The sequence below is a fragment of the Bidens hawaiensis genome, unplaced genomic scaffold (assembly GCF_021521415.1).
Source record: "Bidens hawaiensis isolate Kalapana, Puna unplaced genomic scaffold, B.hawaiensis_p1.1 tig00002572_1, whole genome shotgun sequence".
NCBI lineage: Eukaryota > Viridiplantae > Streptophyta > Magnoliopsida > Asterales > Asteraceae > Bidens > Bidens hawaiensis.
In genome coordinates, this window is record NW_027491140.1 from 2,661,828 (window position 1) to 2,674,120 (window position 12,293).

The following is a 12,293-nucleotide window of genomic DNA, read 5'->3' on the forward strand; positions in this document are numbered from 1 at the left end:
CGTGTACTGGCTTTGCATGAGTTACACGTCGAATTTCGGGTTACGTGCGCACTGTCATCAGGCCACACATGTACCAACACTAATTATGCGTTCACTGTCGAGTTGCTTGGGCACCTTGTTGCATCAAGTGGGCACCCAGCTAGTATGGTATAACGAACGAGCTCACTTCAACTCGAAATTAGCTTAAGCCAGTTTTAAGCAAGGCATAAGTTATTAGTCCGAATTAAAAAGTACTAACACAATATTAAATAAGCTAAAAGTTTTACTAGTGATTTACAGTACTTTTAATATACTAGCATTTGGACGCCGAGAATAGCAAAACAGAAACTGATAATATAACTAACCAACTAACAAACTCGAGATATGTGAAAGTCTTTGAGTAACCGTAAACTAGAAGAAGCACCAAACTTTTTTCTTTCTTCAGATAATTCTTCAACAACCTCTTCCTCATCAGTATCACTCTCGGTATCCTTGGGAGTTCGAGGGGTAGAAGGATCATTTACACTTTTGGAATGGTGGTTTTCGGTCACTAGCATGTTGACTTGACCAGAACATGAAATCTCAATAATAACAGTGTCGCTTTCTTTAGGCAGTGGTTGTTTCCACGGCTCCCCATCCATCCTCATGAATGTATGCTCGGTTGTACTCTTTTGGAATTCAAATCGGATCCCTCTTGCCTGCAACCCATTTTCATTTCTTTTAAATATTTATAACCCGTTTAACATGTTATGGATGAAATTAGGGGTGCTAAACAAGTCGTATTAGCAGGTCCAACCTGACAAGATCCATTTGACCCAAAAGTTTTTCATTTTTTATTATTTATCACATATTAATACTTTATATTTACAGTAAAAATTAAAAATTTATATAAAACAATTACACTTTAGTTACAAATTTTGTCGTAAAATACCCAGCCAATTTAATTTATTACATAAAACACATTTAAAAAAAATATGGGTTAAACAGGTCAACCCGCGAACCCACCAGGTTGACATGAACATGACCAGTTCAGCTAAACGGGCTCGCTTGCTCGACCTGAAACTAACTTAAACCCGTTTGTAGCAAACACAAACCCGTGAATTCCATGTTAGGTTCATGTCGTGTCAGAAATTTATACCACTAATGAAATATTATGAGTCAACCCATAAGTAAGTGGGTCAATATTGCAACGCCACTTTTTAGTTTCGTTATAAAAATTTTAAATAAGTATCAAACTGCCACCTGTGCAAGACGGGTCCCATGTCCACTTGGAGCATATAAAACCGCACCGTGCCAAGCGTTTCGGAATCCAACAACTTCAAGAAATCCATCATCGACATATGAACAAGTCCATTCTTTCTGTTAAATATAAATAAGTATATATGCATACATAAGCGATTACAATAAAGTTTAGTTATGAGCCATGGTGTCTGAAAAGGTCAACAAAGTATGTATTTCATTATGATTGTAGAAAAAAATGTCAAAAGGTCAAAGACTAACCACACTAAGTCTTCTTTTGGTTGGTATGCCCCATGGATTGAGTCCACCAGAAAAACTAGGCAAGTTGAGGCAAATAATTGACCGAATGCTGCATAAACAATCACAAAGATGTTAATCAAATGAGTCAAAATTATGTATGGTTTAATTTGGGTTATATTTGATCTCTAATGGGTCAAACATGTAAAAAGTATACAAATAGAAACTGACAAAAAAACAGATCCAACGGGTTGAAGTCAACCAAGGTGTATTTTTAATACCTTAAATCTTCAAAATTATTTTATTCACAAAAAAAAGATTATTTTTGAAATACTGTATTTTGAAATCATATTTGACACACTAATTATTTATAACAAAGGCAACATTCTTTTGACAAAAAAAGTGTATTGGGTCAACACAATCAGCAAAGCAAATGCCATTAAAAGCACTTGATTTAGACACGCGCTGAAACCAATTCAACATTTTTACCACCTCTTTAGGTGCTTCACTTGATTTAGACACGCTGCAACTTAACTGTGATTGCATTTAAAAAAAAAGTATCAAATTAAAGGCACATATAAGATGCTATTGAACTTACGTGGGAGGTACAGAGAGGACTTCCCATTGACCTGGCTTTTTCATGATCCAAATCTTTGCCAGTTGTGCTATATTCCTGTCATAAAGCCGCATAGTGTTAAATACAAGAAATCCAATCTTTAAAATAGCTTTAAACAGTTATTACAAAAAGTCAGACTTTCACTGTTTCAATAAAATCATTTAGTTTGAATCCTTACGATGAAGATGGATGCGAAAGTGAAGCCCAAAACCATCCTTGTGACCATGTAAGCTTTGCATAAGCACTCTGATTATGAACAAGTGATGCCAAAAAAAAAAAGTAAGTAAATGACTTAAAAGACAGAAGAAGTTATTGAATTTAACAAATAATGATAGTAAACCAGCACCTGGTTAGCTGCCTGATTTTTGAATTTTTCAGGGTGCAGTTTTCTTTCTTTATGAAACCCGTATGAAACTTGTGCATCCATACCTACAGAAATAACAATATTATTAGAGAAGCCGAAAGTGATTCCAAGAATTTGTGAATAGTAAATAGAGGCAAAGAAACAAAGACGGTAAAAACTTAAAACACTTACCCATGCTAAAGTAGTTCCAAAATCCTCCATGAAATGTGCGGTAACCTTCCTGTAAAAAAAGAAACAAAACAAAAAAAGCAAGTTATCGAATGCTTAAATAGCAAATACCAAATTCCCACTGTTGTCATAAAACAAGTATAAACATTAAACACCTCATCTAATGCATCTGATTGGGACACACACTGGACCTCATGCAACGAGTGTGGCAGCTCCAATGGTGGTATCGGGTCACAAGCTTCTTCTTCTATTGGAACCTTCATTTTCATGAGAACATGCCAGCTGGAAGTACAATAAATGTATATTTTAGCAACTCAAGTAATGCATTATGATGTAAATTCAAATTTGTCATGTGTTGCATAAAGTTGCAGCATTTATGGTTGTCACTTTCACTTTAAATAAACTGAATGTTACCAACTATCCAAAATTTAATCTTTTACAGCACAAATTTAATCTACCAAACCAAATAGGTATGATTTCTTGGTAGGTCTATGGAAATAAATTAATTTTCTTTGGTGCATAAGCATTATTTCTGTCTGTTTCACTTGGTCAATTTAGGCAAATACTAAACAAGATAAACAACATTTAATATGCCCACATGACCACCTTGAAGATAGATACCATACCATCACGATGATAATAACTTACCTATCAACTTTCATCTATTTTGCGCGTCTTACTTGATCCAGAAACATCTTCACCGATTTTAGGTCAGTGCCAGGATTTTTCTTCCCCTATAAATCAACATAAAAATTATTATTTAACACAATGTTGACCATATAATCCTATATAATCAAATGACAATTAGGATCATCATACCCAACCAAATGCAAATGGGAGATTGTTTCCGGTTCCTAGTGGCACGGTGGCTACTGGCGGTGGTTGAAGTAAGTTAAGATCAGAGATTGCACCAAGAATCCAGCCTGCGGTTCCGTCACCCCCTGCAACCTAGTATACACATACACATACTTCATAAATGATATCAACAATAAAAGGATAAGCAGTAAAAGAACTTAAACATTAAACAAACTTACTATAACTCTTAACCGCCTCTGGATTTCAGGGGCCAATGAATCTCCACCATGCTTAAGTTTCTCTATATTGGAATATAGTTGTTGTAACACCTTATAAGGAGCATTTTCACTCAAATCAAATACCTATAATAAATTAAAAACCAACCAAACAAAACATCAAAACACTTCAAAACTCAGAATACAAGCATCATTCTCAATGAACCAAAATCGGTAACCTGATTTTTGTCAAGGAGTGTTTGGTAGCTGATTAAAAGCTCTCCACCTAGCTGACCACCACTTGTAGAATTGATAAAAACTATCGCAGGTGAAGCAGGAACATGTGATGGTTTTTTGACTTGTGATTCAGTTAACAGTATGTAATCGGGTATCCAAAAGTCGTTTAAGCTGCCATCTTCAGAATCACAAGCAATTGTTTCTTGACTGCAAGAGTAATTCATTGTGTAATGAATTTAAGGTACTTAAAATCATATAAAAAAGCCCCAATTTTATTATAATGGCATACTGTGGTTATCCTTCAGAATAAGCAAGCGTGAAGATATACTGAGAATAAATTCTTCCGCGATGAAAAGAAAACTGTAGATAGAGCTTAACTGGAAACTAAATCCATCACAATAACGACTAATCTAACTCGATAATCTTCGAATCAACAAGGAATAATTAATAAACCCTAGAACAGTAGAACTTGAATTTAACATCTATAAACTTCATTAATTACCTGTGAGATTCAACCTTCGGATCCTTAGTCATTAGTCTCAAAACTGCACCGATGAACCATATAGATACATTAATCAAACAACAGATATATAAAAAAAAAATCCGACGAATCTCATATATAGTAAGCAAACAATTTGAGAACACCTGCATGCAAATGGAAATGATTCCGATCGGAAACTAGTAATCGTCAAATTCAGGAGTTACGTGGATGAAGAATGTTGAAGAGTTGCGTTTGTGAGTTTAATGAAGACGTGAAAGTGGTCGTGGTGCGTCAATTTCTGGACAACGGGCGGGATCTTCTAACTTATTGCCGTTTAAATTCTAAATATTTTACTATTTACAAAGGGATTCACACATCGTATTAGACCTATATAATCGTATGGAATGCCAAGTACAAAAGTATTTGACACTGGACAGTCGTTAAAGAAGTCATACGATAGTATGAGTACTATACATATGGAATACGCCAGTATGACATCTATACGATCATATGAAGTCTAAAATTAAAAAGCAACTTCTCGCTCGTTCACACTTGCCCTCGGTTTACGCAATGATGTGATCCAATATTCCGGATGCGATATAATATTATGTGTATTATTTGACACGATATAAGATTCCGTCAATTATTTGATTCGACGCAAGACTCTACTAAATATATTATACAAACATCAACAAAAGTTTTTTTTCCTCATTCGTTAACTACTAAAACAACGTGAACGATGGCGATTTTTGACGATAACGAATTATATAACAGCATGTCAGTGTTTTCAATCGATCAAGTCTATAATAACGAATTCCATAATTAAGTATCGTATTATAAATTCTTATAAAAATGTTAGAAAGAAATTGAAAATTAAAAAGTCTAGTTTTTTTGACAACTAGGATATCATAATTTCCATAAAAAATTACAGTCTTAACAAAAATAGTTGAAACTTATTTGTGTAAAAAAATAGAAACGAGACTGAAGTACGAAGATTTGGGAAAAAAAAGTTATACGATTGTAAACCCATTAGCCATAAAATAAAGTAGAAAGTCAAACACACACACACACACTCATACGATCGTATGGATTCTATACTATCGTATGGAATATCACCGGTCCCTATGCAGCTGACAAAATTCTGAACCTTATACGATAGTATAGATCTATACAATCGCATGAAGTCAAAAGGTGTTTGAATAAGTCAATGGGTGTGTGAATAACCAATGCCTTTACAAAATATATAATTCAAGCGGTGACGTTAACTAAAATAAATATATGCAATTCAAATAAAAATGAAACGTATCACAAATACTTAATATTTTAATTGAATTAAACGTTTATATACATCAACTATATTTTATCTGTGTTGGTGTAATAAGCGCTCTCTTCTTTAGAATATCTAATGTTCAAATCATGCAATAAACAAGTTACATGGATTTTAAAAGCAAATTATTAGTTATTCATAAATAAATATAAAAAATTTATAAATCTCTTTTTATCCGTAACTCGTCAAAATATGGTAAGAACAATAGGTTGTTTAAATGGCGACTCACACATCTATCTAGTTCCTACTCCTCAAAAAGTAAGAGCATTTACTACCGAGTAAGAGGATTTACTACCGAGTAAGGCTCGAATGTCAATGAAGAATAATGGCTATTTAGGGGGATGTTTGAGATTGCTTATTTTCACCAACTTATAACTCATTAACTTTTTGAAAAGCAATAAGGTGTTTGGGATTGCTTATATTGTGAGAAAAAAAGTTTCATAAATTACAATGTTGTAACTTAATAACTTAACGAAAAGTTATAAGGAGGTAAAATAAAGAATCACAAGCACCCCCCTAAATTATCACTAAAACACTAGGAGTCTTTTTCATGATATAGGGTAATGAAATAGTTGAGAAAAAAAGACATGAAGTAAACACTTAAAAAACAAACTATTCTCAAAATAATCATCTTCTAACCCAATGGTTCAATTTGGGGCGTGTGGGTGTTTTGGGGGTGTGTGTGGGGTGGGGGGGGGGGGGGGGGTTGGGTTTTCTTACTGACCAATGGTATTTAAGGGGGCGTCGCTCCTTTGGTGGGTTATGTAGCGCCATAGTGAAAGGGGGCGTTGCTCCTTTTGTGGGTTAGGGGTCGCACCGTGGTAGAGAATGAGACATCGCTTCTTTGGTGGGTTAGGAGTAGTGCTTTAGTGGAAAAGTGACTCAGATTTGAATGATTTATGAAAAGTTGTTTGAAATTGATTATTGATTATCATAATTCATAAGTTGCTACTAATCAATGAAAACAAAGATTAACTTGGTGGTAACTAAAACTGGTAATTAATAACAATTTTCACCAAAAATTGTGTCATTTCAAAAACCACTGTGATGGTTCTTTAAGTATAGAGGAGGGGTAACATACACATTCGTTATTTTTTTATCTTTAAATTATTCAATTGAACTTTGAATAACACTATTAAAGTATCATATCTATACACGATCAATAGGCATGCCCACAACATTTAAGATTTACAAAACATAATAAAATAATGTCTAAAGATTGTGTTTTATAGATGGAATAAAAAACTGCTTTGCCTTTTTCAAATTCAATTTAATATTTAATTACTTGCTAAATTGATTTGGTTTTAATCGTGCACAAATCATACACCTTACAGAGTTAGACATCATTAGTTCCAAGACTTGTCAATATCAAGCTCTTAAATTAGAACTTATCAACTTTACGCTTTAAACTCATTTAAAGAAATATTATACATGAAATCATTTCTCAAACTAAAACGTACGGTATAGAAAAGTGTGTGAAATATTGTACTAGTATTCCTAACAGTTAACCGAAATAATCGAATCTGTCTTTTCTCACAAACGGATCATTTGTAAACAGAATGCCGGTCATGCAAATTTAAAACCAAAACATTGATCATAGATAGATTTTAGCTTGTAACCAAACCAAATGAACCACATATGATTCATAAATTATATTTGCAACTGGCTCTATTTTTGCATTATAATGTTTTGTACTAAGAATGAATGAAAATGCCACTTGGCCAATTTTCATCTTCTACATACATGAATTATTATTGGGCAGGTGATCAACCGGACTTGTGTAAATGACCAAGCGTGAGAAAGCATGTTCATAAAGCACGCGCGTTAAAGAGCTGGGAATAACTTGTTAAGTTTCCAAGGAAGTCTATAGAACTCATTGGACCGAACGTCTTTATCGTACACCTCAAACTTCGTCCACCAAGTCTTGCCATTCTCGTTGTCTACTAGACCAAGCGTACAGTCGAGTACCATAGCAATCATTAATGCGACACTTGCATGCGACAGCATAACCACACTTAACATGTTGTCAATCTGCATCCTTATAAGCAAAATTATATAGGAATTGTTTCACGAGTGATACGATGACAAGTAATGTGCTTTGAGTATAGGACATTGGGTAAAAGATAACTGAAAAAAAAAACACGCTTAAACTAAATGGCCAGGCCGAACTAATTTAAATTTCGAACAGGGCTCGAGCCAAGGTGAGCTTGCTTTTGTAGAAAAACTCACCCAATCGTTTTTTATATTAACTCATATGTACAAGAAATAGTGTTTTGTTGTTATATCTATCTATATGTAACAAAATACAAAATTTATAAAAACTTGATAAACAAATGAGCTGTCTTGGCCTTTATCCAAGCCGAGTTCGACTCAAAATTTTAGCTTCGTTTTCATGCCTAGCCAAACTGGTTCGTTTAACTTCGAGCCCATGCTCAAGCTAAAGATGGCTCGGCTAGACTAGCTCGGCTTGTTTAGCCCTAGGCAGGAAACAAACTTGTACATGTGTAGGGTTGGTGACACGTATATCTTTTAGAGAACACTCGAACAGACATTAAAAGTTATGTTGTGTGCTATTAAATTTTCACACACAAAAGTGTTCCCAATAATAGCAAATTGTAAATTGTAATGTTTAAATGACAACTCAAACATACCCATCTCGAATGCGTGAACACCGGACTATGACCAGTGACTACCCACTTTTCCCGAAAGAACTGTGGAAGTGTAAGTCCGAGCGAGAAAGACAGACCTAATATGAATTTGGTCCTGAAACTGTTGAGGTTACAGAACTGCAAGTGACCTAGACCCGCGGAAGCTGAATACAAATAATCAATGGTTATTGCAGATGGTACATAGAACAAATAAGAAAATGTAGGGTAAATTTGGAACCATGACATAGTGACATACCAACGCAGCCGAAAAATACACAGTACAAAGCCGCGCTGATCGGCAAAGGTATGGAGGCGAACACAGCACCAAATTTTCCTGTTGGAAAGCTAAAGCACGTTAATATTTTCAAATGGAGATTAATGTTAATTAGTAATACTAATAACTAACAAACAAACTTAGTGAATATGTAGTGAGCATAAATGTAAATAAACGAGCATAAACAAATCAAAATGCACTAACGGTTCATGTTAGTTTATCAAATAAATGAACATTAGGAGTTTACACGAGTCAAGCCTAATCTCATTTAAGCTCGAGCTCTGTTCCAAAAGCTTTTTCTCTGCTAGTGACTAGTTTTTCGAAAGCCTAAACTCATTTATTGTTTATTGATTATTTTCTTAATTAATTTATATACATTTATAATTATATTATATATATATTATAACTTTTATATATGAGAAAATATAAACTATTTAGTTATTTTCATGATAAAACTATACAATAATTATTATGTAAATATATATATTTAACGCGTTAATTAAAAGTTGTAAAAACAGTGGGCTCGTTTGGGCTTGCAAGCCTATCGAGCTTGATAAGTGAAGCTCAGGCTCCAACTTGTTTATCAAATGAGCTTATTTTTAGGCTCATTTAGGCTCGGATCTATTCAAGTTTCTAGCTAGCGAATCACGAGAGCAGTTTGGCTTGTTTATACCCCTAATAAATATGAACGAGCCAAACAAATAAAGATAAAATATAAAGATTTAAGAGGAGGAAGGACTATTCATGTTACCAAAGACAGAAAAGAAGATCATAAAACCAGCTGATATTTGAATAACACGTCGACTTCCAACTCTGGTTAATGTCAATGCACCACAATTTTCCCTACAAATCACCATTTTTTTGCTTGTAAGACTTAAGGAAAAACATATTCCATTTCGCATGATTGTTAAAAATAAACGTTAAATGAAGGTCATTACACTGATGCAGAAAATCCAGTTACTGTACCGCACATGCTACCTAGGAAAGTCCCAAATCCCTACCATAATTATTAAGGTTTAAATTTTCCTGAATAAGTATAGAAACTAATAAAACCAATTCAAACATACAGTTACAACATACCAGCCAGCCAACACCGCGACTTACAACAAAAGGGGGCACAGGAGTCGCACTCCCTAATCGTGCTGTTGCGAGGAACGAACCGGTGGACTACACATGAAATGATTTGAAATGAATTTACAAAACAAATGTTCACTAGAAAAGAAAAAGAACTGTTTTATAGTAATGGTATAGGCTATTGAGTAAAGATAAGAGAAAATACTAACCTCAATGGTAGAGACAAATGAAGCAACTACCATCATTAAAACTCCTTCTATATCAAAAGTTGGGGTACCCCATTGAAATGGATAAGGCATATATATCCTGTAATTAGTGATTTAATGACACAATATCACATAGAGATACAACATAAGATGGTGCATTGTTCTAAATAAAAATATTAAAAATGGTTCACCATGGAGCTCCTTGTACAAGTCCTGAACTATCGGTACGACAAGTGTTTGAAGCTTTTGAAGATTTGGCATACGCGCCACTCAATGTCAAGATTCCTGCACACGCCCATGTAACGGAGACAGAAATCAACACAGCGTACCGATCGCATACTGGCCCTTTGCATGTTACATATTTAGGAAGATACTGCAAATGTTAATATAAAGAACTGTTAATTAGTTTTATCATGTAAACCTTTGGTTATTTGCATTACTTTCAGGACCGGACAAGACCAGTCGGTCAGACTGAAAACCTGCTATATAACCAGTCTGGTTGACTCTAACTGAACCGCCTTGGACAAATGGAACCGGGGCGGCCAGAAAGAATATTAATTTGCCATTTTACCTTTTTTTTTCTTTCAAAGTTTCATTTACTAATTCATTTATTGCTTTAGGCCCCGTTTTTGTTTACTTATTTATTGCAAATCAACCAAGTATAAATTAGTTTCTTATGTTGTCTTAAATTGCATATATAAATAAAATTATATATGACCCTAAACCCTAAACTTTAAACCCTTATTATAAAAGGACCATTCCATTTATAAAGTAGTGGTCGAAACCTTGCCTGTGAGATGGCAACGATCAAGACTATTTCCGCAAGCCCGATTTCCGTGCATCTTTCAAGCTTCATGAATAGGGAAAAAATGTTTTCTTTCATCTTGATTGTTAGTTTTAACAAAAATTTAAAAAAAAAATAACATAGAAAGATGTGTAAATTGTTCTTACCATGGGAAAAGCAAGATAATATAGGCCAAGTCCAGTAAATGTAACAAGAGGAACAACTGAAAGAGGGCTAAGGTACCTATACATATTCAAAGTTATAAAATATAACAATAAAACTCAAAATAGGAAGAAAAAAACGAATTTGATCTAATCAAACACTTTACTTGACAATGTTCCTCCACAAGCCAAGGGATCCAAGAATCATTTGGAACGCAGATGCGACGACAAGTGGACCTTGTATGCCTCTCATCGTTTGTGCAAATCTCTTAAAAAGTACCATAAACAACCAAATAAACATTAGTGGGAGATAAAAAGCATTAAACGCCCTTGAAATATCATATCATCTAAAAAGATTTGTGTACCTCATGAGGATCCTGATATGCATCATATCGTTTCGCATGAATGATGGAGAAAACAGGGATTAAATATGCGTATGAACCACCAACAACCGATGGTAACCGAGTACCAAACATGGTTTGCATTAACGTGTTAAATCCTGTTAGGAAAAGCAGTGTTTGGATCACCTTAGCTTTCTCAGCCTGCATGTTCAATCCAAAAGATTAAAAAAAATAGTAATTAACATCTTTATTCAAAGTTCATATCATATTCATAATCATATACACAAAATAACACTATATAACTTACACTGTCACCACCCATTTGAGAAACCGCCATGGTAGGTATCAAGACTGTGGTGCCTAGTGTCAAAATATAATGCTGGAATCCTAATAACACCGTGTCCTCTACATTTACAAACATACAAGAATTATTAGTTCCCTGTATTAATATGCTGTGAATCGCAAAAACCATATAACGCATTTATTCGTGTTTCTAATTTGAACATGGTATACAGAAAACTATTGTTTCTCCGTCTCACCGTTTCTGATTATCTTTTATACATTATGTACGTTTTTTTGGCAGTTTTCAAGATAATATTGAAAGACATGAGAATGCTTACTCCAAGGGGGTGGACTATTAACACAATATTGAACACCCGAAAGTTGCTCCATAACTGGTTGTGGCTGTAACTCTTGCTTAGGAGCGGCTTGTTTCGACTTTTCACCATGGCCAGACTTGTCTCCTTGACCGGCATTGGCATTGTTATTCACCATTGTTGTATCTCAAGATATTAAAACATAAATCACTTAAAATGAACAAGAAACACCTTTGAAAAAGCTATAAGTAGGTGGAAACATCAAGTTGATATTGAAGCAAATTTGAATGAATTTAACCGTTACTGATTCTAGTGAGATATGGAATTAATTGTATAAATAAGCAATTTGTAAATACTAAATCAAACTTTATTTCCAAGTAAAAGATCTTCTACATTTATTGTATATTTTCAACACCAACTTATTTCTAAGTATACATAATATAAATTAACTTTTTTGACCCGGCTACCTGGGCCCGCGATCACAGACAGCACGGGTAGTCCACTGGTCCAACCCCACCATCCTCTGTTCCGGGGAAAATACCCGCCGCCAT

The 12,293-nt window shown here is 34.4% G+C and overlaps 1 protein-coding gene and 1 pseudogene across 2 annotated transcripts; both read right to left on the reverse strand.

The window, feature by feature from the left end:
• Nucleotides 1-347: 347 nt before the first annotated feature.
• On the reverse strand, nt 348-4,402 carry LOC143620491 (diacylglycerol kinase 1-like; annotated as a pseudogene). The gene is made up of 13 exons (XR_013151343.1): nt 4,353-4,402; nt 3,853-4,057; nt 3,638-3,760; nt 3,423-3,551; nt 3,252-3,337; nt 2,759-2,885; nt 2,607-2,655; nt 2,418-2,500; nt 2,250-2,317; nt 2,054-2,128; nt 1,480-1,567; nt 1,222-1,338; nt 348-677 (listed from the first exon to the last, which is right to left on the reverse strand). The product of XR_013151343.1 is annotated as a diacylglycerol kinase 1-like (transcript).
• A 3,022-nt stretch (nt 4,403-7,424) lies between these two features.
• LOC143620441 (putative nucleobase-ascorbate transporter 10) lies at nt 7,425-11,937 on the reverse strand. The gene is made up of 14 exons (XM_077092143.1): nt 11,767-11,937; nt 11,454-11,551; nt 11,171-11,347; nt 10,973-11,073; nt 10,812-10,887; nt 10,651-10,710; nt 10,052-10,233; nt 9,864-9,960; nt 9,661-9,747; nt 9,519-9,577; nt 9,332-9,423; nt 8,563-8,640; nt 8,310-8,470; nt 7,425-7,689 (listed from the first exon to the last, which is right to left on the reverse strand). Exons 1-14 carry the CDS (start codon nt 11,918-11,920, stop codon nt 7,483-7,485), a joined length of 1,629 nt encoding a protein of 542 aa, XP_076948258.1. The 5' UTR covers nt 11,921-11,937; the 3' UTR covers nt 7,425-7,482.
• Nucleotides 11,938-12,293: the final 356 nt, after the last annotated feature.

Excerpts from the sequence above, each read along its gene's own strand:
- LOC143620441 (XM_077092143.1), bottom strand. The coding sequence starts at position 11,920 with ATGGTGAATAACAATGCCAATGCCGGTCAAGGAGACAAGTCTGGCCAT. Across the intron at positions 11,348-11,453 it reads CTCAAATGGGTGGTGACAGT|GCTGAGAAAGCTAAGGTGAT; the intron begins GTAAGTTATATA and ends TTGAACATGCAG. Across the intron at positions 8,471-8,562 it reads TGTATTTTTCGGCTGCGTTG|CTTCCGCGGGTCTAGGTCAC; the intron begins GTATGTCACTAT and ends ATTTGTATTCAG.